The sequence below is a fragment of the Ursus americanus genome, chromosome 3 (genome assembly GCF_024610735.1).
Source record: "Ursus americanus isolate L20-20 chromosome 3, mUrsAme1.1.p, whole genome shotgun sequence".
Taxonomy (NCBI): Eukaryota; Metazoa; Chordata; class Mammalia; order Carnivora; family Ursidae; genus Ursus; species Ursus americanus.
In genome coordinates this window covers 77402527-77425426 of record NC_142129.1, presented here as the reverse complement: position 1 = coordinate 77425426, position 22900 = coordinate 77402527, and the positions used below count along the sequence as shown (strand labels likewise).

Genomic DNA, 22900 nt, shown 5'->3' with positions numbered 1-22900 from the left:
TACCTCATCGCACGTGTTCTAGTGTTCTCCTAATTCAAACTCTACACAGCATTCATGATACAGAACAGTGCCATAAAGAAAATCCTGTTAAATCCAGGGCTTCATTTGATGCAAATGAATTATCTTGGCTGAGTATGGGGGTTGGGGATGGAACTTTAGGTTCCTCATCTTCAGACTATGGTATAAAATAAACATAAAGCCTACAGAAAATAAGTGGTTTGGATCTCAACCAAGCTACTGCATGTGAAAATAATGTATTAGTTGTATGAGGCCACAAACACATGAAGTATTTTATGTATGTATACTGTACATATGGACATATATGCATATACAGCTATTATAAACATAGACAGTAGTCCTCCCTTATACATGGGAGACACGTTCCAAGACCCTCAGTGGTTGCCTGAAACCACAGATAGTACTGAACCATATAAACTGTTTTTTCCTATAGCCACATATCTATGACAAAGTTTAATTCGTAAATTAGAGTAAGAGATTAATGACAATAATAAAATAGAACAATTACAACAATATAGTATAATAAAAGTTACGTGAATGTGGTCTCTTTTTCCCTCTCTCAAAATATCTTACTGTAATCTACTCATCCTTCTTCTTGTGATGATGCCAGTTGATAAAACGCCTACATGATGGCATAAAGTGAGGTGAACGATGGAGCGTTAGACTGCTACTGACCTCTGACAATACTTCAGAAGGAGGATCATCTGTTTCCAGACTGTGGTGGACAATCGAAACTGAAGCCATCGAAAGCAAAACCATGGATAAGGAGGGACTTCTGTATTCTGATGTTGAATATGATGATAAGAAATGTCATACAACTACTAGGATACATTGTGATGCCTCTACATAGCTTATACCTCAAAGTATAAAATCAAATTTCCAAATTTTTATATTATAATCATTTTAGTTGCTTCCTAATTTTTTCCAGTCATAGACAACAGTAAATAATTAGTAATTTTTAGAAATTTGTACAAATCTGCAATAGTGCATGTTTCTATGTTAGGAAGGGATGTATTTGGGAGAATACGTATGCAGCTTCATTGTCTAGTCAGTTACAAATAGCACAACCATCCACAAGAGAAAGTGTAGTGAATTGATCAGAAACTAATACTATGATAATATACCTAAGAAGCTAATTAATATTAATGTTCTATGTTTTTTAACCATGTCAGTAATAACCAATGCTCTATTAATTCATAACTCCCCTGTGTTAAACAGGCATGTCCGAATATTTAAGTGTGACATTTTAAGTGTTTCTTATAATTATGCTCATTTGCTTATTTTGAAATGTAGATGCATTAAGGATAATACAAATGATTTGATTTTTTTCTCCTTCAGTCTAAAAACCTTTGTTTTGAAATTAGTTTTTACATATGGACTATAGCAATGTTAACTACTAAACACTGAATTGATGAGATCAACTTAAAAACTTTCTCGTTTTCAACTCACTTACTTTATATGTATATGTATATATGAAATATATAAAGGTAATGTATAATATATAATGTGTATATATATATGTATATGTACAGACATTAATTTTTATTTTTATATCCTAATAATTCCCATAAATTATTATTTTATTGTCATTATTTTGGAAAACCCTTTAAAATAGTATTTCCTACTTTAATTTTAAAACAGCTGCATTTCCAAGTGCAAGATTTTAATCATAAAGAAGTATAATGAGAAAAATATTAGTAATGAAGAAAGAGCTACAGAAAGAATAATTATGATTTACAAAGCCAATCTTTAATATCTGACTAATCTTTCCTGACATACATAAATACCACCATTATAAAATGGGTAATTTCATCAAAGTCAGTTTTACCTCGTTTTTCAAACAGAGTAATAAAAAGCAACCTCTAGTAATTATTAATTTTTAAATCATACCTGGCCATCACAGTCATTATTTCTTAATTCTGTATATTCTGACAGAAATAAAATAGACAGAAATAAAATTTTTCACTTTAGGTTATGGAAATTACTTTCAGAAATACATATTAAAGGGTTCCAAAAATCTTAAAAATAGCTATCAAAACAGCAATCAGTGAAGCAAAACATATTCTTGTAAAAATCAGCTCATGAATTACCATCTGCTTTGCAATAGGATCCTGGCTTAAAGTCTAGAATAAGAAGATTTTAATAGGGAGTGTGCCTTATTATTCAAAAAGCTCTATACTTGCTCAGTAAGTCTTAGGGAAAAAAAACAGCTTGAACACTCAGCCTAGGATTTTTAACATACAGAGGTGATATCATTTTAAATGTAGCTTATTTTAGTACAAAAAGTGGTATGTATCCTCATTGGCAAAACGTGCTATTTCTGAAATACATGTCTTTTTTTAAAGAAATCACTCAAAAATGCTATTTTTTAAGATCAAGAAATCTTTTGAGTGAATTAGACCCTTTCTAGCACCAAACAAATTCCTTGAATTTACAATGCTATTTCTTCCGATGGATGATGTCAGCTTCTCCCCTGATTTTGTAGAGAATACGCTATATTAACTTTCCTTGGTGAAGTTATTGATCATGTGAGGCAATGATGTAAATCAATCTCGTTGTATATAAGAAAGATAAAGGGCGTGCGGAACACATGTGGAGCTCTGGTTTATTTACCCAGAAGAGTACATTTAAAATCAGCACAGAGAACAGGAATCTGATATTTCTAGAGAAGAGGCATTATGTAGTTCACAGAATATGAAAGCCTACATAGTTACTAGGAGATTTGAGAGTTATTTGCACCAACCCATAAAGTAAAGCTCTTTAATGACAGTTGGCAAATTTGTGCTAAGGACATACAGATATTGCCAATGTCAACCTAAGGAGAGGGAATCAACACGACTAGTTACCTACAGTTGCCAGACTTAGTGATAGGAAGGTGGTGAATATTATTTCATGTAATCATTACCGATAGTCACTGGATCATTCCATACCACTTTCTACCTATTTTTAACTATTTGGCTTCCATTAAGCATTCTAGTTGAAGAAGAGTTTTACTAATAAAAGTGAGAAAATCATTGTGTACATACTACCTTTCATTAGAAAGCATACTTCTTCCTGAGCTTTCTCAATTGTGATGCAAATACACCATTATCAAGTCATATCTGGGTAGTCAGCTTAATCTCATGGGGAGGAATAAATGTTGACCTTGTTTCTGTGATATCTCTTGAGAATTTTCCTGGGAAGCAAACTGAAGACTTAAGGAAAAAGGCAGCAATTTTATCCCACCTTTACTCAGAGTTAAAAATTTACATTTGTAAAAAGAAGTAAGCTACAAGATAAAACTGGTTACATAAAGTTTTTTAAAGATGTTATGTATTTATTTGAGAGAGACAGAGAGCATGTGTGTGTAAGAGAGCACAAGCAGGGTGAGGGGCAGAGGGAGAAGCAGACTTCCTACTGAGCAAGGAGCCCGATGTGGGGTTTGATCCCAGGACTCCAGAATCATGACCTGAGCTGAAGGCAGATGTTTAACTGACTGAGCCACCCAGGTACCCTGGTTACATACACATTATCAAAACACAGATTATGACTTTGATACCAGAATGATGGGGTCTAGAAAGGGGATAGAGTTCACTCTTATAGACACTGGGGAACATTACGGAACTCCATAAAATTAACTCGGATAACTCACTGCTTCAGTTATGCACATTGAGCACATTATTTTGTGATTTTATGTTAATTAGTGCTAATTTTAATTAATTGAATATATAAGACATCTTAGGGCTTAGCATGAACTCAAAGTGCCAGTGAAACACTAACTAGACACTAATCATCCTCTGCCTTAGAATTCCTGTGGGGTAGGAATAGTTGAATTCCTTTGGGGTAGGAATAGAATCAAATTTAAATCTCTGATGTTCCAAACTGCAAGATTAAGACAAATGTTCTGAAACTCCGGGAAGGAAGATTTGACCCATAAGGAAGAATCTGGTAATAATTAAAGTGCTCCAAAAAGTTTCTCAGATAGTTACCAAGACAAAAAAGTGAATATGGAAAGAGGACCAAAAATGAACCAATCAAGCAAAAATCAGTTCACATTTGCCTGGGAACAAACAAAAAGTACAATACAGTGCTTTATTATTATTATTTTATTTTTATTATTAACTTTTTTTGAGAGAGAGAGAGAGAGAGAACACGCAGGGCAGGGGGGCAGAGAGGAAGGGAGAGGGAATCCGAAGCAGGCTGCACACTCAGCATGAAGCCTGATGCGGGGCTCAATTTCAGGACTCTGAGATCATGCCCTGAGCCAAAATCAAGAGTCTGACAGGCATTTAACCGACTGAACCATTCAGGTGCCCCAGGAAGATTTATTTAGAGAATGAGGTAAGGAAAGCCTCTCTGTGGTAGTAAAACTTAAGCAGAAACCTGTACACAGGAATGAGCCAGGCAAAGATCTGAGGAGAGAGAGATCCCAACCCAGGGCTGGGATGGAGATGAGGTTGGCACATCCAGCAAATGGCAAAGTCAGCAGCTGGAGCAGAGTGAGAGGATGAGGCAAATGTGGGAGTGACCGGTGATTGTGAGGCAGGCAGAGAAGAGATCCTATGGGTCCCTGTTAAGAAATTTCTAAGATATTCTGAATTTGATGAGGACTGCTGGAGAGTTGAAGCTGTGGAGTGCATGATATCATCTGGCATACATTTTAGAAAAACACTTTAGGTGCAGTTTAGAGAAATGACAGTAAAGAAAGCACGAGTCGGGGGAGTACAGTGGCTAGCAAACAGTGTCAAGAAAACCAAGAAGACCGAAGGCACTAATCTCTTTGGTCTAATCTCTAATTTGGTCTAATCTCTTGATAGCCATGGGAAGGAAATCCAAAACTGTAACTCAGCAAATTACATGCCCTGTGACATGTTCTTTACTACCTTTCCAGTTTCATTTACAGTAAACATCTTCCTCCCCTTTGCTTTATGTCTGTTCCTCAGTCTGAACCTTTGTATATTGTTTCCTCTATTTAGAGAGACCTCCTTTTTTCTCTTCATGGTCCGACAGAGATTTCACTTTCATGTTTCAGAACCTCCTCTTTGAAACATTTCCTAACATTTCCAGAAAAAGATCTCAGCACAGCATCTCATACAGGATAGAACTTCTCTTTTATGCTATATTACAGTACACATTTTATACCGTGTTGTCTCAATGGCTACCAAGTGGTGATTCTTTTCAACTTTACTGGTCTGAGAAAATTAACAGTATGTAAATTACTGAGCTAAACTTCTTAAACCCATATCACTATGAATATCACTTAGAAGATTATTCTTTTCAATACAACTAATCCATGCTTATAATGAAGGAATTAATTTAGTTTTTAAAACAGACTCAACGCATGTCTAGAAATGGGCAAAGAAACCAATTATAAAATTCACATATTAGAATCAAAGTATCTACAGTGCCAAAAACATTGCCTGTATACAAAAATGGTCTACCTTGTGCATGAAATAAAACAGTATCTTTGAATTGATACACAGTTCTTCCATATTAAAGCACTGAGTTGGACCAATTAGAAAAAGGAACTACTGAATTGTGCTTTGAGGCTCATCCACCTAGGATTTTTCAGGCTCAGAAATTATTTAGTAATTCTACCCAACTTCTTTTGTGATTAGATAGTTATTCAGTAGCATTACCTGTAATAGAACCCACATAACTCACTGTATCTTTCATTTCACACTTCCAAATCTGAAGTGAATTCTGTGGAAAAAAATACTGACAACTCCAACCTCTTCTCTAACTGAGTTCATATGAATTAAGGGTACAGGGCCATACATTAAGTAAATGACCAACACACCAACTGGAAAAGCTTATTCTTTCTAAGGACACAAACCGTAAATATTAAAGTCCTGTCAAAAGCCACATTTTCCAAGTTTTCCAAGCAACTCTTAGGTGAATTTATACGCCACTGCTATAAAAATAAATACCTATACATATAGCTGAGTTGAAAATCACTTCTCACAATAGATTTAATTCTAGAAACAAAGCCATAGAAAAAATAATTCTCTGTAAATTGAATGTAATTTCAATTCACCAGTGGTTTCCTGACCTAACAGTTATGACCTCTGTCCCCGACATGAAGACAATTTTACACAGTGTTTGAGAAAATATGTAATAATAAAATGTCACTATGAAACTAGAGAACACACATGAATTTATAGTTTTTAATATACCTATGGAGATGTCTATATACCTATAAACAGACTTATAGTCATATTTAATGGCATGTTTTTCAGCCCACAGCCAATGTTTAATATACATGGGCCAGCAGAAATATAGCAATGTCTCAGATAAACCTATTTAGAAGCTTCAGGGTTTGAAGACCTGGAGTTCACAAACCAGTAAATTAAGAGAACTTTTAATTTGAACATCTTGTATTAAATTGAACCATCATATTTATCAACAGCCTTCTGTTATATATTAGACTTTTAAAGTAGGATACACGTGTTTTTATACCTGATTATTACCATTTCTTATTAGCTCAGCTGGAGAGATCTTCACAGATGTGTCCAACATATCTATATATGTTCTTTCTCCTTTGAAGCATGCCTATATATTTTTCAATAATTAACCACTATTATTCAAAGAAACATAAAAATTCTTTTTGCTTCTGTAAGCCCTGGGACTAAGGCTTACCTGAGGTTAGATTAAGAAAATTGCCAGAAACTAAACAAGCACGGATGAACTATGAAATTACTTTCCTCTACCTGCCCTAGAAATGCTCTCTTTTAAGCAATAAATGTTCTAAGCCTTTTAATGAAAATATACTGGCCGTAGGAAGACGAAACTGCTTGGATGATCTCCAAGGACCCTCCTGCTAAAGACTTCCAGTACCCATGGGTCTAAATTTAGGGCCATCCTTTGTCTAATCTGTTTACGTTCAGTATTTATTCCATCATACCTAAATATGAATATTAATTCTACTCACTGAAAGCAGAGTTGACAATTGACACTTGGGAGATTTCAAGATTAGAAGCAAACTTTCAGTCTCATGAAGTTATGAAATAACAAACTTCTTTCTCATTTTGCCTCACCTAAGATGCTTGCCTTTTTTTTTTTTTTGGTATTTCTAAATGGATGTATACTTTTCTATTTTTCCCCAAATTTCTAATGCAATAGTCCTCACTAAACTGTAGTACTGGGTTTCAGAGGTACCAGGAGCCTCATTGCCTGCTCAAGTCTGCAAACACGCGGTTAACATCAACTCATCTATTGCCTTCTAACTGAAAAGAATCACTCTTACCGTGTAGCCCTCGGTATACTGAAAAGGAGCCCTGGAACTTTCATCTGCTGTTGGACTCAGAGGCTTGGGGTCAGACATGGACCGCTGCATCATCTTGGCTGTCTTAGGACTCGCGGGGGGCACTTTAGCCATATCTGGATGCAGTACTTTCTGCGGACTTATATCATCAGGGAGGGGTTTTTCATAAGGTACAAAGGCTGATTCTAAGGCTTTGCCTGGTGAAAGTGGTGAGATGGGTGAATAAAGGACTTTTGGAGATTTGGGTGGGGAAGGAGCCAGCTGTAGTGTGGAATCTGCCCGAAGGTGAGATGAGTAACCAATCTCTAAAGGTGTTGGGCGTTTCTTGTCTTTGGGTGGAGATGTGGCACTCAGATATGGAGGGCTCTGTGTGTCTGAATCTGCTTCTGTTTGACATCCTAAACTGCCCCCTTTGTAAGTCTTTTCAGGTGCTGAAATGTGTTTAATTATTTCTACCTTGGCATCCACGCGCGCCCGTATTGACGGTGTTCTTATGGTTCCAACTGGTTCAGTCTGCACAGATATCTCTGCTACTGTCTGAACTGCTATACTGGAGACTTTGGAAAGGGGTTTGGTCTTGTCAGCCTCCATGGTGCTGTCACCGTACTTGCCGACTCGAGCTTTTCGCCTTGCTCTGGTGGGCATATCCCATTCGTCCTGATCTTCATCATCGGTTTGGACGCTCGTATCAACGCTCTTCTTGGTCCTCCTCCTCCTACTCACATAACTCCGATCTGCTGTGTCCTCGTCGTCAGTTTGTACACCACTGTCCACGATCTTTTTAAAGCCGCGGGGATCGTCAGATTCTCCCAGCTCATCATACTGTCCGCGGCCTTTGGCGGCAGAGCTTCTCTTCTTGGGCTGTTTCTCATCCTTTACCACCACGTCTGTCAGGGGTATTTCTGAAACAGTACTCAGGATGCCGGGTGGGGCGATGTACTGAGTAACACCATCAGACTGCACCGTGTACCACCCCTGGCTCTGTGGTATTTCAATCGCCACAACGGCCGAGGCAGTGGTGGTTGCATCCTCAGTTGCCCAAAACTGACTGCCTTCTGGGGCAGCATACTGACCTTCCAAAATGGCCTGCTCCGTTGTGGTTTGTGGAGAAGCCGTTCCAGAAGGGTCATAGTTATACTGGTAGATCTGGCGAATCTTTTGCTCTTCTAGCTGCTGGTGAAGCTGTTGCTGCAGCTGCTGGATCTGCTCCAGCTGTAGCTGTTGCTGAGCTAATGTCTCCTGCCTCATCATGAACTGGGCTTGCCGCTCTTCTTCCTGCTGATAGAGAAGGTGCTGCTTCATCGACTGCAGCTCCTCCAGCTTCTTTTGAACCATGATCTTTTCTTGTTCCCGGAACCTTTGAATTTCCTGACGTTCCCACTCCAATTCCTCAGCAAAACGCTGCTGCTTAATTTTCTCCAGTTCCAAGAGTTCACGCTCCAAGTCAAGCTGCTGCTGCTGTTTATCTTCTTCAGGGACCATTAAAATAGCACTTTCATCTCCCACCACTTCAGAAAACACTTCGGATGCTGTGGTTAAAGTGGGAACTGAGTCTATTGTCTCAGCAGTAAGAGTTTCCATCGTAAGAGTCTGCAAACTGGCATTGATATCAATGCCGGTTGCCGCAATGTCTGTTTCAGACGCACCTGTTGTTAGGAAATAGGACCTGGGCATTGGCTGGCTCTGGTGCAGGGCGGATAATGAAGTCACCCCATCAGCTGTGTGCACGCCCGACAAATCCCTCACCGTGGTGCTGAAAATGGAGCCAGGCTGTGTGGTGATAGCAAATGTGGAGGGAATTGGTGTTGCTACTGAAGAATAGACAACACCATTAGATGACCTCAAAACGCTCCCCACACCATACTGAGATCCTGGAGGTGGAGTCATTCTTGCTGTGGAATACTGTGGGGTACTAATCCCAACTTCTGAAATGACTTGTCGTGTTTCAGGGTATGGACCTGTAGTCTTGCTTGAATAATCCATTACCTCACCTGAAATACAGGGTAGAGTTATAGTCCAGTTCCCAGAACGAATGACGCGTTTTGGGTTTGAAAGCCCTCTCAATCTTGATGAACATAACGAATGGGACTGCATGCAAATCCACAGGTTAACCTAATTAGATGCAGAATCAAAGCGATGCTGAACATGCAGGCACATGCGGGTGACTTTGGGCAGAACAAATTAAAAAAATGAAGGAACGAAAGCGCACATGTATTCTGAAATATGTTGCCAAAACATCCAAAGAAAGACAAAAAGTAACAAAATCGGAAAAGGGACCACATTTTTCATCCTGAAATGAGATGAGGGACACCGTAATGACATTTCAAGGAAAGGTCTGCTGCCACATCATACTGACCTGTGGTTATTCTCCCTGAAGTTAGATCTACTGCTGCATCAGTTCCTCTAGAATAATCAAAAGCATTTTTACTTTTATAGAAAAAATGTCCAGCTTCTGCTAAATTAGTGTCAGACATGGATGGTTTCATTCCCCCAATCCCTCTATAACCATACGGCCCTGACCGATCGTACTGATAGTGGTCATCCCTATAACCAAAACGGTCCTCAGGAAGAGTCGTTGCAGGCTGCTGTGCTGTGCAGCTCCTTCCAAAGGGTAACTTATAAACCATATCACAGCATACAGCTCTTCTCCCTGCAGTCAGATCAACAGGCTTTTCATCATCTTCTATTATTTTGGTCACCACACCTGAAGTGGATTCATCCATTGTTACGACAGTTCGGTGAGACTTTGTTGTACTGAGGTCTACCACTTCCCCATCAGTGATCCCCTGGGATGCGATGCTATCAGTCCATCCATTTGTGACACCAACAGGAGGCGCAGTGACAGGTTTTGTGATAGCCGATGTTGCTGGGTATGCCGAAGTACCTAAGGATAAGTTGATTGGTGCGTCCTCTCTAACTGCAGGGAAAGCCTGGCCACTTGGTATCCTATATGGGGGCTCAGCATGCTTTGATGTAGTAAGCTGGAGTGGTGCTGTGGTTGCATGTGCTGCGCCCACCAGGCTTTCTGTGCCCGTGGTGTAACTGGTACTAGCTACGCACGTAACAACAGTCACCGTCTCAGTGACCAGGGACATCGGCCTTACTATGGATGGAGTTGCACTGAGATTTATAATAGATGGCTGGACAGCACTAATCTGTCTGCCATAAATGTCACTTGTGGTGCTTTGCCTTTTCATATCCATCGTGGAAGCAGAAAGATCCATACACTTTTCAGTTGCTTTAACTTCTACTTTTGGTACTGTACGCAAATCAATGGCATCCCCGACAAGCTGCACCTTTCCATTTTCCTTATGCTGATGCTTCTCTAAATGTAGGCTATCCAGAGCAAGAGGCTCTGGGGGAATTGAGATAGACACACTGCTGGGACCAACACTAGGGACTGCACTTCTGGCTGCTAAGATCTCAGACTTAGAAATGTCAGTGGTGTAAAACTGTGTCCCTGAGGTTGGGGCTGCTTGAAATGAAGACAGTGTTGTGACAGGGAGAGCAGAAAATGTCTCCAGAGCTCCAGAGATGTATAAGCTCTGTTCTAAAGAACTTGGCATTCCTGCAGTTGTTAAAGGAGGAACTATAGAAAACACTGGTTCGATGGAAATCAGGTCTTTGGGGGGTGATCCCAGGGGCCAACTGGTAATTGCTTGACTAGCTGAAGAATCTGTGGGAGTCCCAGGTTCAGATGGCAACGTGATAACCACGTAGGTTTCCATGAGGGATTTGGAAAATCTCGGGGAGGACTTGTTAGAGTGAGGGGAAAGTGGGGAAGTAGGGGAAGGTAATTTATAATCTGCTGAAGTCACTAAATTTAGTGTCATATTTGATGTTAAAGATAGACCTGTTGGTTTGGGATGTGTATCTGCTGATTTCTGCGTAGTTACTGGAAGCTGAGGAACTGCTGGTTTAGGGGCAATTGGAGGTTTACTTGGCTCAGGTCTGTGTGTAAATACAAGTCCAGATGGGATGGAAGATGGTTTAGGAGGAACAGGAGGAGGTGCAGTGGTACATATTTTTGTTATAGGTAACCCACTGCTTCTTGGAATAGCTGTGGCCTCTACTGTAGTAACAGCATCAACTAGAGGTGTAGCTGTAGGAGTCAGAGTCACTGGAGCTGTAACTGGTAACTTTTTTTTAGGATGAATAGTTGGTTTAGGTGAGGTTGGTGGAGGAAGAGGTGGAGGAGGAGGAGGAGGGGGAGGGGGAGGAGGAGGAGGGGGAGGGGGAGGAGGGGGAGGAGGTTGGGCGGACGCATCCAAAGAAGAGCTTCTAAAGAATGGACGAATTTTAGTTGGAAGAGAGGTAACAGAAGGACTGCCAGATGGGAAGTGAGATGCAGGTTTTGCTTGATCGAAGACCTGTCCAGCTAGAAGGCATGTTGCTGGAGCCTGCTCCTCCACTGCCATAGCAGATGGAGGGTGATCGAACACAGTTTCAGAGAAGCCCATTTTTGTTAGTTCAACCTCAGACTTTTCCCTTTTATCTCTGTAAGCTTCCAAGACCTCGAGAATAATTCCATTCCCAGTGTCCTTCTTGGCTTTCTTCACTGGGTCTTTTTCAGATGTAGATGAGTCAGTGGAAATAGTGTCAGCAATGAGCCCCTCAGGTTTAGTTCCTACAGATTCCATGATAGGAGGTTCCATATCAGATAAGGAAATCACAATATGATCAGCACTAGTTCTTCCATCTGGTACGGCAGTCCGATCTAAAGATATACTTATTTCTTCCGGATAGTCTATAATACTGCCTGGAAAATATGTTGATGAAGTGACCTCCTCAGAATCTTCGAATTTAGTTACTATGTCCACTGGCTCCGTATAAACCGTGGTTATGCTATCCAAGGTAGTAATGGGTGAGGAGCTATCTGTGGTACAAACTGAAGAAACAGATGACGTGAGAGAGGGTGTGTCAGAAGGTGGGACAGATGTAGCACTTTCTGAAGGCTCAGAGTAGGTCAAAATCAGTGATTCGTGGGCAATTATCTCTTGAATTTCCCTTGTATAATCAGTTACATATTCATCCTCAATTTCTTCTGTTGAAAAATGTTGGGTTATCTTGACATCTGGGATAGAGAGAGTTGTGCTGCTCGTCGAATCTGTAAGAGATGCTCCTGAGAGAACACTTGATGTCAAAGATGCATCGGGCACCCTGTCAAAGTCCATGGTAGACTCTGTCATGTCATCCATGATGGGGGGCTGGGTTGGACTGGATCCAGGTGTTAACTGCATCTGCTGCCTCTTCATGAGTTCTTCATAGGCAGCATCGGCATCTAATAATTTTTTTTCATCACTGGTAGAAGTTACCATACTACCCAGATCCACTATCTCATGGCTTTCTGGGATGATATAAGAGCTTGAAACAATATCTTCTTGAGGCACAACAGAATGTAAGCTTTCTAATTCATAAAACTCTTTCTGGAGGTCTGTTATTTTTTGCATAGGATCTTCAAAAATCTGTTCTGGAATTCTTATTTTTTGCTCTTTCCCTCTCTGCTGCATAAATCCATTTTCATCTTCTTGCCTTGTTAGCAGACTGCCATCTACCGAACCATTGTATGTGTCCTCCACTAGAGATTCATAAATATAATCCTCTATTAACATCCCACCATACAAAGGCTCTTTTTCAAACATTTCATCTCGTTCAGTTGCAGCTGGAAAAGCTTTATATTTGTGGGTTTTATGCATCATTTCTTCATACATCTCCTCGGCACTTTTTAATGCCTTTTGGCCACCTTCTTGCTGCATAATAGACTGCTCATCTGTTGGTGAGTACAAAGACACAGCTGTGGGCAATTTATAAACTTTTTGCACTTCTATTATTTTCTCTGGGCTTATTTCGAAACCTTCTGGGTCTGATTCTATGCTAGGTGAGTATTCAGAACAGGAAGATCGATGGAGCTCCTCCATTTCTGCAGCCTGACGTAATTCTTCTGTTGGAGATGCATCTTCAATGGGAGAGAGATTACTGGGTGGTGTCTTTGGTCTTTCCCTTCTTCTCTGTGCTCGAAGTTCATCTTTGTCTTTCTTTGATTTCTTACTAGAAGTCTTTCTTTGTTGCTGCTCCAATTCCCGCTGCTTTTCTTGCTCCTTTAGTAATTCTTCTTCCTCTCTCAACTCTTCTTCCTCTGAAGAATCTTCAATAGTAGGTAAAAGAGGACCATGTGACCTGTGCCTAGCTTTACGTTGCTGTTTGCTCTCTCCTTTTTTGTGACTGGGGCTACTGTCACTGTCCTCATCAAGTGACGACACCGATGTAGGGGATGTTCCAGGAGTGAAGCTGGAAGCATGAAGACTAGAAGATCCTTCCCCCCTTGACCTATCTTCTGGAGAGTCTGTCAGGCTTTCCATTTCTAATTCTGGCTCCTCATCAAAATACAGACCTGTTTTTTTCTGTGAGGACTCTGCAGAGTATTTATCTGCTATTGTGCTATTGAGTTCAATTGTTTTGAATCGACGCAGCCCTCCTCCTCCAGCAATTACAAGTTCTTCACTCTCCTGACTTTTAGTCTCTCTGTACTTAAGCTCAGGACTTTCATCGAATGTCTCATCATCTTCGTCATGCCACGAATGGCGTCTTCCTGCATCATCATCAAAGCTTGCACTGCTTTTCCGAGTTAGTCGCCTGTGTTTCCCTGCTGTCGCTTTCCCTTTCCCTTTTGTTTCTTCCTTCTTTTGGCTCTCAATACTACTACTGATCTCTTTGAGCTGGCTTCTAAAGAACTCATCATCTTCAGAACCTGAAGCATCTTCATCAGCACTCATTTCTATGATTTGTTTTCGAATAAAGTCCTCCTCTTCACCGGATCCTTGACTATCTTCCTGTTTATACTCATCACTGCTAGATGAACCAACACTAGTTCTCCGTTTTCTTTGTGGAACAGGAGAGTTCTCACTTTCGCTACTGTCTTCAACTGAATCATAAAGCTGTCTTCTGGTAGCTGTGTCATCAACAAACTCAGACTTTTCTTCATGGTCTTTTCTGGAAGGAACATCTTGTTGGCTATCTTTTTTTAAAGTGTCTTTTTCTTCTTGACTTTCTGTGAGCTCCTCTTCTGCAATTGTAGTTTCTATAGTTTCAGACAAACTCTGAGTTTTTGGTTGGTCCTTAGGTGGCTCAGAAGAAACCTCATGAGGTTGGGTTTTCTTTTCTGGCTTTTCTTCAACAAGTGTACTTGCCTGAGCTTCCAAAATGGATAGGACTGTACTTTCTAACTTAGCCAAATCTGAGGGGCTGGAAGGGCTGCTTTCTTGTGAAAAAGAGTCCTTTTTGAGTCCCTTTAGCAAATCTTTTTCGTCACCTGGAATAAGACTTGGAATTTCACCAAGTGAACTTGATATCCCATCAGAAGAATATCCTGTGTCACTCAGACCTTGTGGGCTTTTTGGTTGCTGAGAACTTGAAGTGTCTGATTTGTCATCTTCCTTTTCCTAGCAGGGAGGAAAAGATACAGGAAAACTTAACATGATTAAACTAGTAATATGGCCTCTCTATTACTCCCAAACAATTACTATGAACTGAGGAATAATTATAGGATTTTTTAAAACTATATGTCAGTAATTTTTTAAAAAATCTTTGGATACAAAAAAAGTGAAAGTAGTTGAAACATACTGACTAAGGTTAGTTTTCATTTAACCTAAGTTTAATTAAATGTCAATTCTCAATGACATTTGATTTTTTCCATTAATACTCTATCTTCTTAAATTTCAATTCAATTTTCTTTCAAACACATCATTATCTTTCTCAGTACATTTACTTTGGGGAAAAGTTACAAACTGTCAAAGAAAAAATTAATGTTTTCATTAATACAACCAATACTTTTGAATCATGAGGACAGGCAAAGAAAGAAAAAAATCAGAGGATGGGCTTTGTACCTGGCTACAAGTTGTAAGAGATGTTGGAAATTTTACTTAACAAAAATATGCAGGTAGTATGACCATAATGATATCTGTCTCAACTACCACAAAAGATTTTTTTTTTTGAGAGAGATTCAAATAAGACACTACTAAGTGTCTTTTAAAGACACTTTAAAAGACATTAAGACACTATATTTACTTGGTATTGTTGTTAATATTATTCTACATCACTTGAAGTGAATGTTTAGAGACTTTGAAAAAGTTTGCAATAATTATTAATAATTATTACTAATACTTAATAACTTTGAAAAAGTTATGCAATAATTAGTTTAACTCATAGCTAAAGAGAAATATCCAGCTATTATTTTTGTAGTGTTGTTAATCTCATTTATCTTCAGCATCATACCTCAAAGATATTTAATAAATATTACTTATAAATATCTTCTGATTTTGAAAATACTTGGACTTTTACCTTTACACTATGTCAAAGTCAGTTCCTTTCAACCAGTACAATAACTAACTTTTGTAAATGGGACGACAGGCTTTCAAGGGAGCCGGGACACTATGTAGACAGAACTCAGCCTTGACCTGCTGCTTTCCTTGGGCTATTATGAGGCCATTCCAGCAATTTGTTTCAAGAATCAGAGTGGCCTTAAATGAAAATAATAAACATAGAGACTTTTTGCATAAGTCCAAACTATAAATACCTATGAGCAAAATGAAACTCAACTAATCAAATTGGTTTCCATGCTTAAAGTAGGGTGTTAAAATAACCCTACAGCCCTATGGGATAAAGGGGTCAGAAAACAAACTGCAGGAGGACATGCTCTGTCTGACCCTGGCCTATGAGGCCACCTCAATTCCAGTAAGTCTGTATCTTGAACCAACCATCTCAATATTTTCAGTGGGTTTGTAAGCGTGGGCTCCTCCAACCCACCTGTAGCCTAAATGATCAGACAGATGTCAGGCTGAACAAAAAACAAACTTGCAAAAACCTTTCTTCCTTCTTTCCTTCCTTCTCAACTCCACCTTCCTCTCTTTCTCCCTCTCCTCCTCCTTTTCCTTCTTAGAGTTCTCAAATATAGAAGCTGTTGGTTTGATACTCATTTTACATTCATGTTCATCTTACTACCTGTTGTTAATGTGTATGGTTAGAGATGTATCTTGAACACATTATAAGATAAAATGCTTTGGCCAAATTAACAACAGGACACAACTCAAATTCAAAAAGACAGTGATATATTATTCATGACTTTAGTGCAAAAAACCCAATATGTCTTCTTTGGGTTATCATGAATTAACTTCCCTGGGTCAAATCAGATGTCTCCCCAGGAAAAAGTTACTTATCGGCAGTTGCAAGACTTTAGTAGTAGGGCTGATGAGCACCCAACTAATTTTGGTTCCTTTGTCTTAAGAGCTGCACATTAAAGAGGTAAGCACACGTGAAGCAGACTTCTAATAAAATCTTCCTAGATGGTTTGAGTAGAGGGATGTTTCTATCTCCTCACATCCCACATAATGATGAACACAATTTTTTTGGGTCAATATGCTTTCTATGTCTTTCCTTATCTGCCTTTCCACCCTTCACTAAATCACAGTAAATACCATAACCAGAGGGGTGGGGGACCTAAGCTCCTTGTAAAAGAGAAAAAGCAAAAAAAAAAAAAAAAAAAAATCATAATCAAATTGTGATGGTGTCACTTGTATTCTTTATTTTGTGTCTGCATAAGTTATAAAACAGAACAATGTAATAAATTATCCATATATGGAGGAAATGTAACCATTGTTATATATAACAATAGAGTATAATAGAGAAATTATAGTTTTATACAATGAATTCTACAAGTTCTATATTTTACAGAAATAAAGATCAGACATATAATGTAACAAAGGAGATTAAGATACATTAAACAGAAGACTAACACACATAAATATCAAAATACCTATCCTACTATCCCCTTCTGGGGCCTTTTCCCATGTGTTCATGTTTTCTTTCTTTCCTTAGTACCATGTTCTACCCACTTCCCCCTCTTGCCCCTCTCCTGTTCTCTTCCTCCACATTCCACAGAGGATTCAATCATTATTTCTGTATGATGATGCTGTGATGATTTTCCCTCTAAATGACTCTCCCACTCCATATTATGAGGTAGCAAAAGTCTGCAAACATTTTACTCTATAGGCTTGTGGGTCTAAAATAAAATGTTTGGGTTGGTTAAAAAAAAAATCAAGTTAGGTGACCAAGGAGCATTTGTCTGAACTGTTTAGAAGAAACAGTTGGTCATGGATTTATTGTGCCACGGTAAATTGAAAAAAATTCATAATGTCAACTCTTCTCACACTAACTAAATAACAAAGGAATAAAGGAATAAACTCTCCTGAGAGAGGTGAATGACTTTCTTTTTTTTCATTACACTGTTAGCTATTAACTACCAGATCAGACACCAACCAAGCTCTTTGCCTCTTTAAGGCTCCTACACGTTCAACTTTTTACCCTCTGTTGCTAAAATCAAAAAAAGAAATAAAATTGTTCTTCATATACAGAGATGGGCATACTGCGACACTCATCTGTCTAAGCATTTATCCCTCCTGTGGCCGTCTACTTTCCTTTGGGAGGTATGTGAGTGGAATTTGTACCCACACAAGTTAGCTGGGCTATATAGATTTAACACTGCACACCCTTGCTTCATGGATTTTTTTTTTAACAAGGGAATAATTTGATCAAATAAGAGTTGATGGAACACAGAAGATCATAAAACACAGTGTATAAGTTGGGTTTGGTTTTCTGTAATTATTTAATCTTCAAATGGCTATCTGGAGTACTGTAACTCTAGAGGAGTACGATCAAAAGATTTAGGAGAGGGAGGCATAATTTGGCTTATTTTCTTCCAAACTTCTAACTCCCTAGGACTAAAAGATTGGGAGTTTTCTCCTGTTGCTTCAAAAATATATGGTTGTAAAAAAAAAAAAAAGTATGGCATATACTTATTTTTGAGAACACTAAACTACTTGTGATAATATGTTAAGATTTAATGAAATGAATAGATTCAAACACCTCTTTCTAAATTACATATGTATTATACATAACACATACATACATGTATGTGTATAAATATCACTGAATTTTACGTATGCATTATATTCTTCATTTGAATAGGTAATCAGAAATTGAAATTAATTATCTATTTCATTTTTTTACACGTATACAAACTAGAATGACCTCTAAAATGATTACTTAAGAAGAAAATTCCAGGCATCTACTTTTTACATGAGAATTTTGTCATCTTAGATGGAGGTAGTGAGTGGGAACAAACATAATTTAAGCATACCTTATTTTTTTTTAATAGTGATATCATTTTTCAGTTCCCCTAAGGAACACATTTTCTGTGCATTTTTCTAAGTACACTTAGCATTAGATCCTACTGCACTTACTTTTACTGTTACTGTTATTGCACTTTTCCCGTGTATAGAATTATGGTACTTGAGCATTTCTAGTCTACGTATATGAAACAATTACTCAAAATTTCCAGGGGCTAAGATTCCTACATATTTTTTTACTTACTAACCAAAAGCAGAGAGTGGAGAATTCCTTTTCCTTCTAATATTCCATGCCATTCAGAGAGAGGCAGTGATGAACTGGACCCATTTGAAATTCTTCTGATAGTGTTAAATCTTGAAGCCTTCTCTAGTGATGGGGAATATACCAAGACACACGTGCACTGCCAAACTCAGCTCGGCCCCTTTCATTTCACAAATGCTGAGATGTTTAGCCTTCCATATTAAAGGTAAATGGAAGTTTTTTTTTTTTTTAATATTATTGGGGTTAAGAACCGAATTGCTGGTTAAATTTAAGATTGTACAGAGAAATGATGAGATATTGCTTAATTTTCCCAAGCCATTTATTTCAATGGGCCAAAGTAAAATAACAAATGAATGATTTTAATCATTTATACAATGGTAGGGTCAAAATGGATTGCTAGTCTGACTAGCACTCTAAAGATTAAGTCCATAATGTTCAGTTGGACTGGAGAGAAAAATCAAATATTCTCACCTACATGGGAATCCTTTTCACTACAGAAAAACTCATTATTTTTCATCCTGATTCTCCTGCCATTATATACAATGACTTATACATAACCTGAATATTAACCTGTTAGTCATTTTAGGCAGAAATAAAAGTTTATGCTAAAGGATGTTGAGATTTTGGGTTTTATCAGGTGACCTATAGTGTTTCAATGTAATATATCAAATGTAGATAAGCAGTTTTCCGTTTAAGTATATAGATAAAAAGAGAGAATGCTGTAGCAATATGAAATTTTAAAACAGCAAACAAAGTAAAGAAGAATGTATCTTTCAAATTATTTATCATATTTTAGGATACATTTTATTCCCATTTGACAAACACATTTTGGTAGAGAGGAATAAATGGGAGACAAGATATGACGACAAAGAAATGTAAACAATATACTATGAAAATATGAATGACACAAATGACAAACGCATAAATAATATAAATATAACAACGTAAAATATTACATAAAGTGCTTGGGATTATGGTGGGAGCTGCTAAGAGAGAATAATAATTATCATAATGTAAAGGCAGGATGGTACAATGTCATAAGAAGAATTATGTATAGTATTGAAAAGTCACTCTTTTATAATCAGAACTGGACTATAATCTCGGCTGTGCCGAATTCTTAGCCATATGATACTGGGTACAGAAATTCAGTTTTCAATTTAAAGAAGATACAACGTTTACAATGCACAATGTTTACCTCATCCATTGTTCTGTGGATGAAATGATCGAGAAAATACTTAACATAGTGCTGAGAATGTTCTAAGAGATAAATTCAGAATATTATCTTGATTTCAAACAGAAACAAATTTAAAACCCGTCAATACAGGGAGTGCAGCAGCTGAAGTGACAGCCACTGGGGAGAAAAGTAGCGCAGAGGTCCAGGTGGGAGTTTTTCAATCAGGTTGACGGAAGCGAGCAGCAGCAATGCACAGAAACCTGAGCGCAGGTGTAGAGGGGAGAAAGGACCATCGACCCTCAGGAACTACACAAAGGCATACTTGGCTGGTTTTCTATAGCTCACTTGTGGGAAATATTAAGGGCTGCTTGCGAGTTATATTGGAGGCATATTCCACAGGGCTGAGAAAGCCAAACTAAGTTATTCAGACAAGTGTCTTGGCCGTGGGACGCAAAAGCCTGGGCAAGTTTGCAAAATGATGTCATGGGCTATAAGAAGTACATGTTAAGATTTTTACTATATTTTTTCATCCAAAATTACATGTTCCTAATATTGAAAAAATGGATTGATGTTAATGTTCTTTTTACTTCTTATGTGAGTTGGTCCCTGTTCTGTGAGGAATCCTGAGAGAAAACTGGGAGTAACACTCTAAGAAGAAGTCATAGTGAGTTGGTCACTTTATTCATCCATCTTTATACCGAGATTTCTTACTCAGTTAGGCATCTCTGGCTTTTATTACCTACCAGCAATTACACCGGTTTTCCTATAGCAGGTAAGTGGTAGACAAAAGAGTCTTGTAAAACAAAAATCACATCATAAAGATCATAATGTAAGAAATACACAAACACATGACAAACACATGACTAAAGAAGGTGACGCTCATATCATTACAAGCTTTTCCTCAGCAACATTACAAGATAAAGGCAATGATGACCACGTTAAATCAGATCTGACAGTTTGCTAAAAATGTCTGCCATCATCAGGAAACCTATTTGACATTCGTATTGACATCTATTATTGCTAGTAGCAAACCCTGCCTACACACAACATGCTTTAGCACCACAGCAAGCGGTATCATGACACCATCACAAACTTCTCAAACCTTCTGCAAATAAACATTCCAGTGCTTTACCAACTTTCAATAAACTGAATAATAAATACTTAGAATCTTCTTTCGATTTTTCTTATTTAATAATAAAGGACAAAAAGAAGTCACACATCATTTGGAGAAACTTGATTTATCCACCACGGAAAAATGGATGCAGTAATATGTACGAAATGATAGGGTGACAAATCAAACTGTATTTCTTTGTCAGCAAATATTGTTGGAAAGAATAAATTAATAACTAGAAAGTTTCGGAGAAATTATTAGAACAAAGTGAGTAGCAAAAGTTTTGGTATTAACAGAATCAAAGTGTTGATATTTCTAATATGTTCAGTTTATAATACTCACTATTTCTGTTTCAGTAATACTTAAATTACTACTCTAAGCCACTAAGGAAAAATGTACCAATGCATGAAGTAAGCCTCAATATTGACTTTGGTTAAGGTCTACATATGTATTTAATGAAAACACTGTATATTAGCTACTGAGGAGTTGGCTTTTTTGATTGGAATTATTCTTTTAAAAAGGGTAAGATTACAGAGCTAGCAGGACCTGTGAAATTCATTCACTACATCTGTGACAAGTAGGTCAAAATCGGACACAGTTACTCAGGATTTTACAGATGCAGTGTCTGCTGTAGACAGATGAGACCTTTATATTTTGAAGAATACCTTTAATATTTTGTATTGAGATAGCGAATAACTATGAATTTACCTTAACCACAGAGGTTTACTGATTTTGTAATGGGAAATTAAACAGTTGTAGAATCTGAACATTTAATTCTTTTTTGACGGAAGTCGAAGAATGCCAAATTTGTTCAACTTTTTGGTGATGACAAGTGGTTACTGGTAATACACCCATTACTAGACAGTATAAAGTAAAGGGATGATGGGGGAAAAAAGTAGATGGGAGAAAGTAAACCCTGGTTATCAGCAATATACTACTTACTAAGTATTTAGTAAGAAATAAACACTAGCCATTCTTTAAGAGAAGTATGATGTGAAAACAAGCCTCTGAAGACAGATATTTGGAAATCATTGATTGTGCTATATAAAATGACATATGTCATTTATAGAAGCTGTCATATCTGCTCCTTTAACGAATTTTAAACAGAATATTTTAATCTATTTCTAAGCCTTCCAAATGAAGAACTCCAGTGGGTTTTAAAGCTATATATATATATATATATATATATACACATGTATATTTAAATACCTCATTTTCTAGCAGTTAGCAAGAACAAATTACTGGTATCAGGCAAGATTAACATTTATTTGTAGAATTTCTACAATTAAAAACATTGATATTCAATTTCAAACTTAGAGAACAGGTAGCAAGATTTAGCAGGTACAAACTCTGATCCAGTCCTTCTAATTGTGATATATCCTTGTGGGTTATCTTTCTTGTTATGGATGGTCATTAAAACTAACCATCAAATTATCAAAATAACTTTAACTTAGAAGCTGAATTTCAGATAACTCTTATCATAAAATCTCAGACCAAGATTTTCAAAAATATTGAAGCACAATCAATACTCTCTCTAAAATACTATAATCAATCATATTTTAATGTGATCAAATCTACCTATATTAAACAAATAAAATAATAATTTTAGCTTATTTCACTGACTTATGATTTTGTGAATGTTTCATACTGTTAATAATATATTTGTAAATCAGTGCATACATTTAATTCAGAAGTAAGTATACACATACCGAGGTTATAAAAGAAAAAGTAGTGATAAAAGGACATGATAAAAAGAAAGTGATAAAGGTGTAAAATAAAATTAAAAATACATTAATAAAATATTCGGATGTTTCTCACTCAGGTTCTTTAACAAGTAATAGAGAATCATTAGCAATATCTGAGTGATCAATTAAATTATGTGAACTTGGGAAAATAATTCTCTTAACTCTAG

At 37.6% G+C, this 22900-nt stretch overlaps 1 protein-coding gene across 7 annotated transcripts in view; it reads right to left on the bottom strand.

Annotated features, from left to right (window-relative positions):
• Positions 1-22900, bottom strand: part of PCLO (piccolo presynaptic cytomatrix protein) — a 373917-nt gene that overhangs the window by 174315 nt on the left and 176702 nt on the right. For 6 of the 7 annotated variants that reach the window (XM_087861125.1, XM_087861131.1, XM_045793368.2 and 3 more), the window contains exons 5-6: positions 9618-14700; positions 7244-9252 (exon numbers count right to left, since the gene is read on the bottom strand). In XM_087861125.1, coding sequence (XP_087717251.1) covers positions 7244-9252; positions 9618-14700 — 7092 coding nt within the window. The remainder of the gene's footprint in view (positions 1-7243; positions 9253-9617; positions 14701-22900) is intronic. The other variant, XM_087861128.1, reaches the window with a different exon arrangement.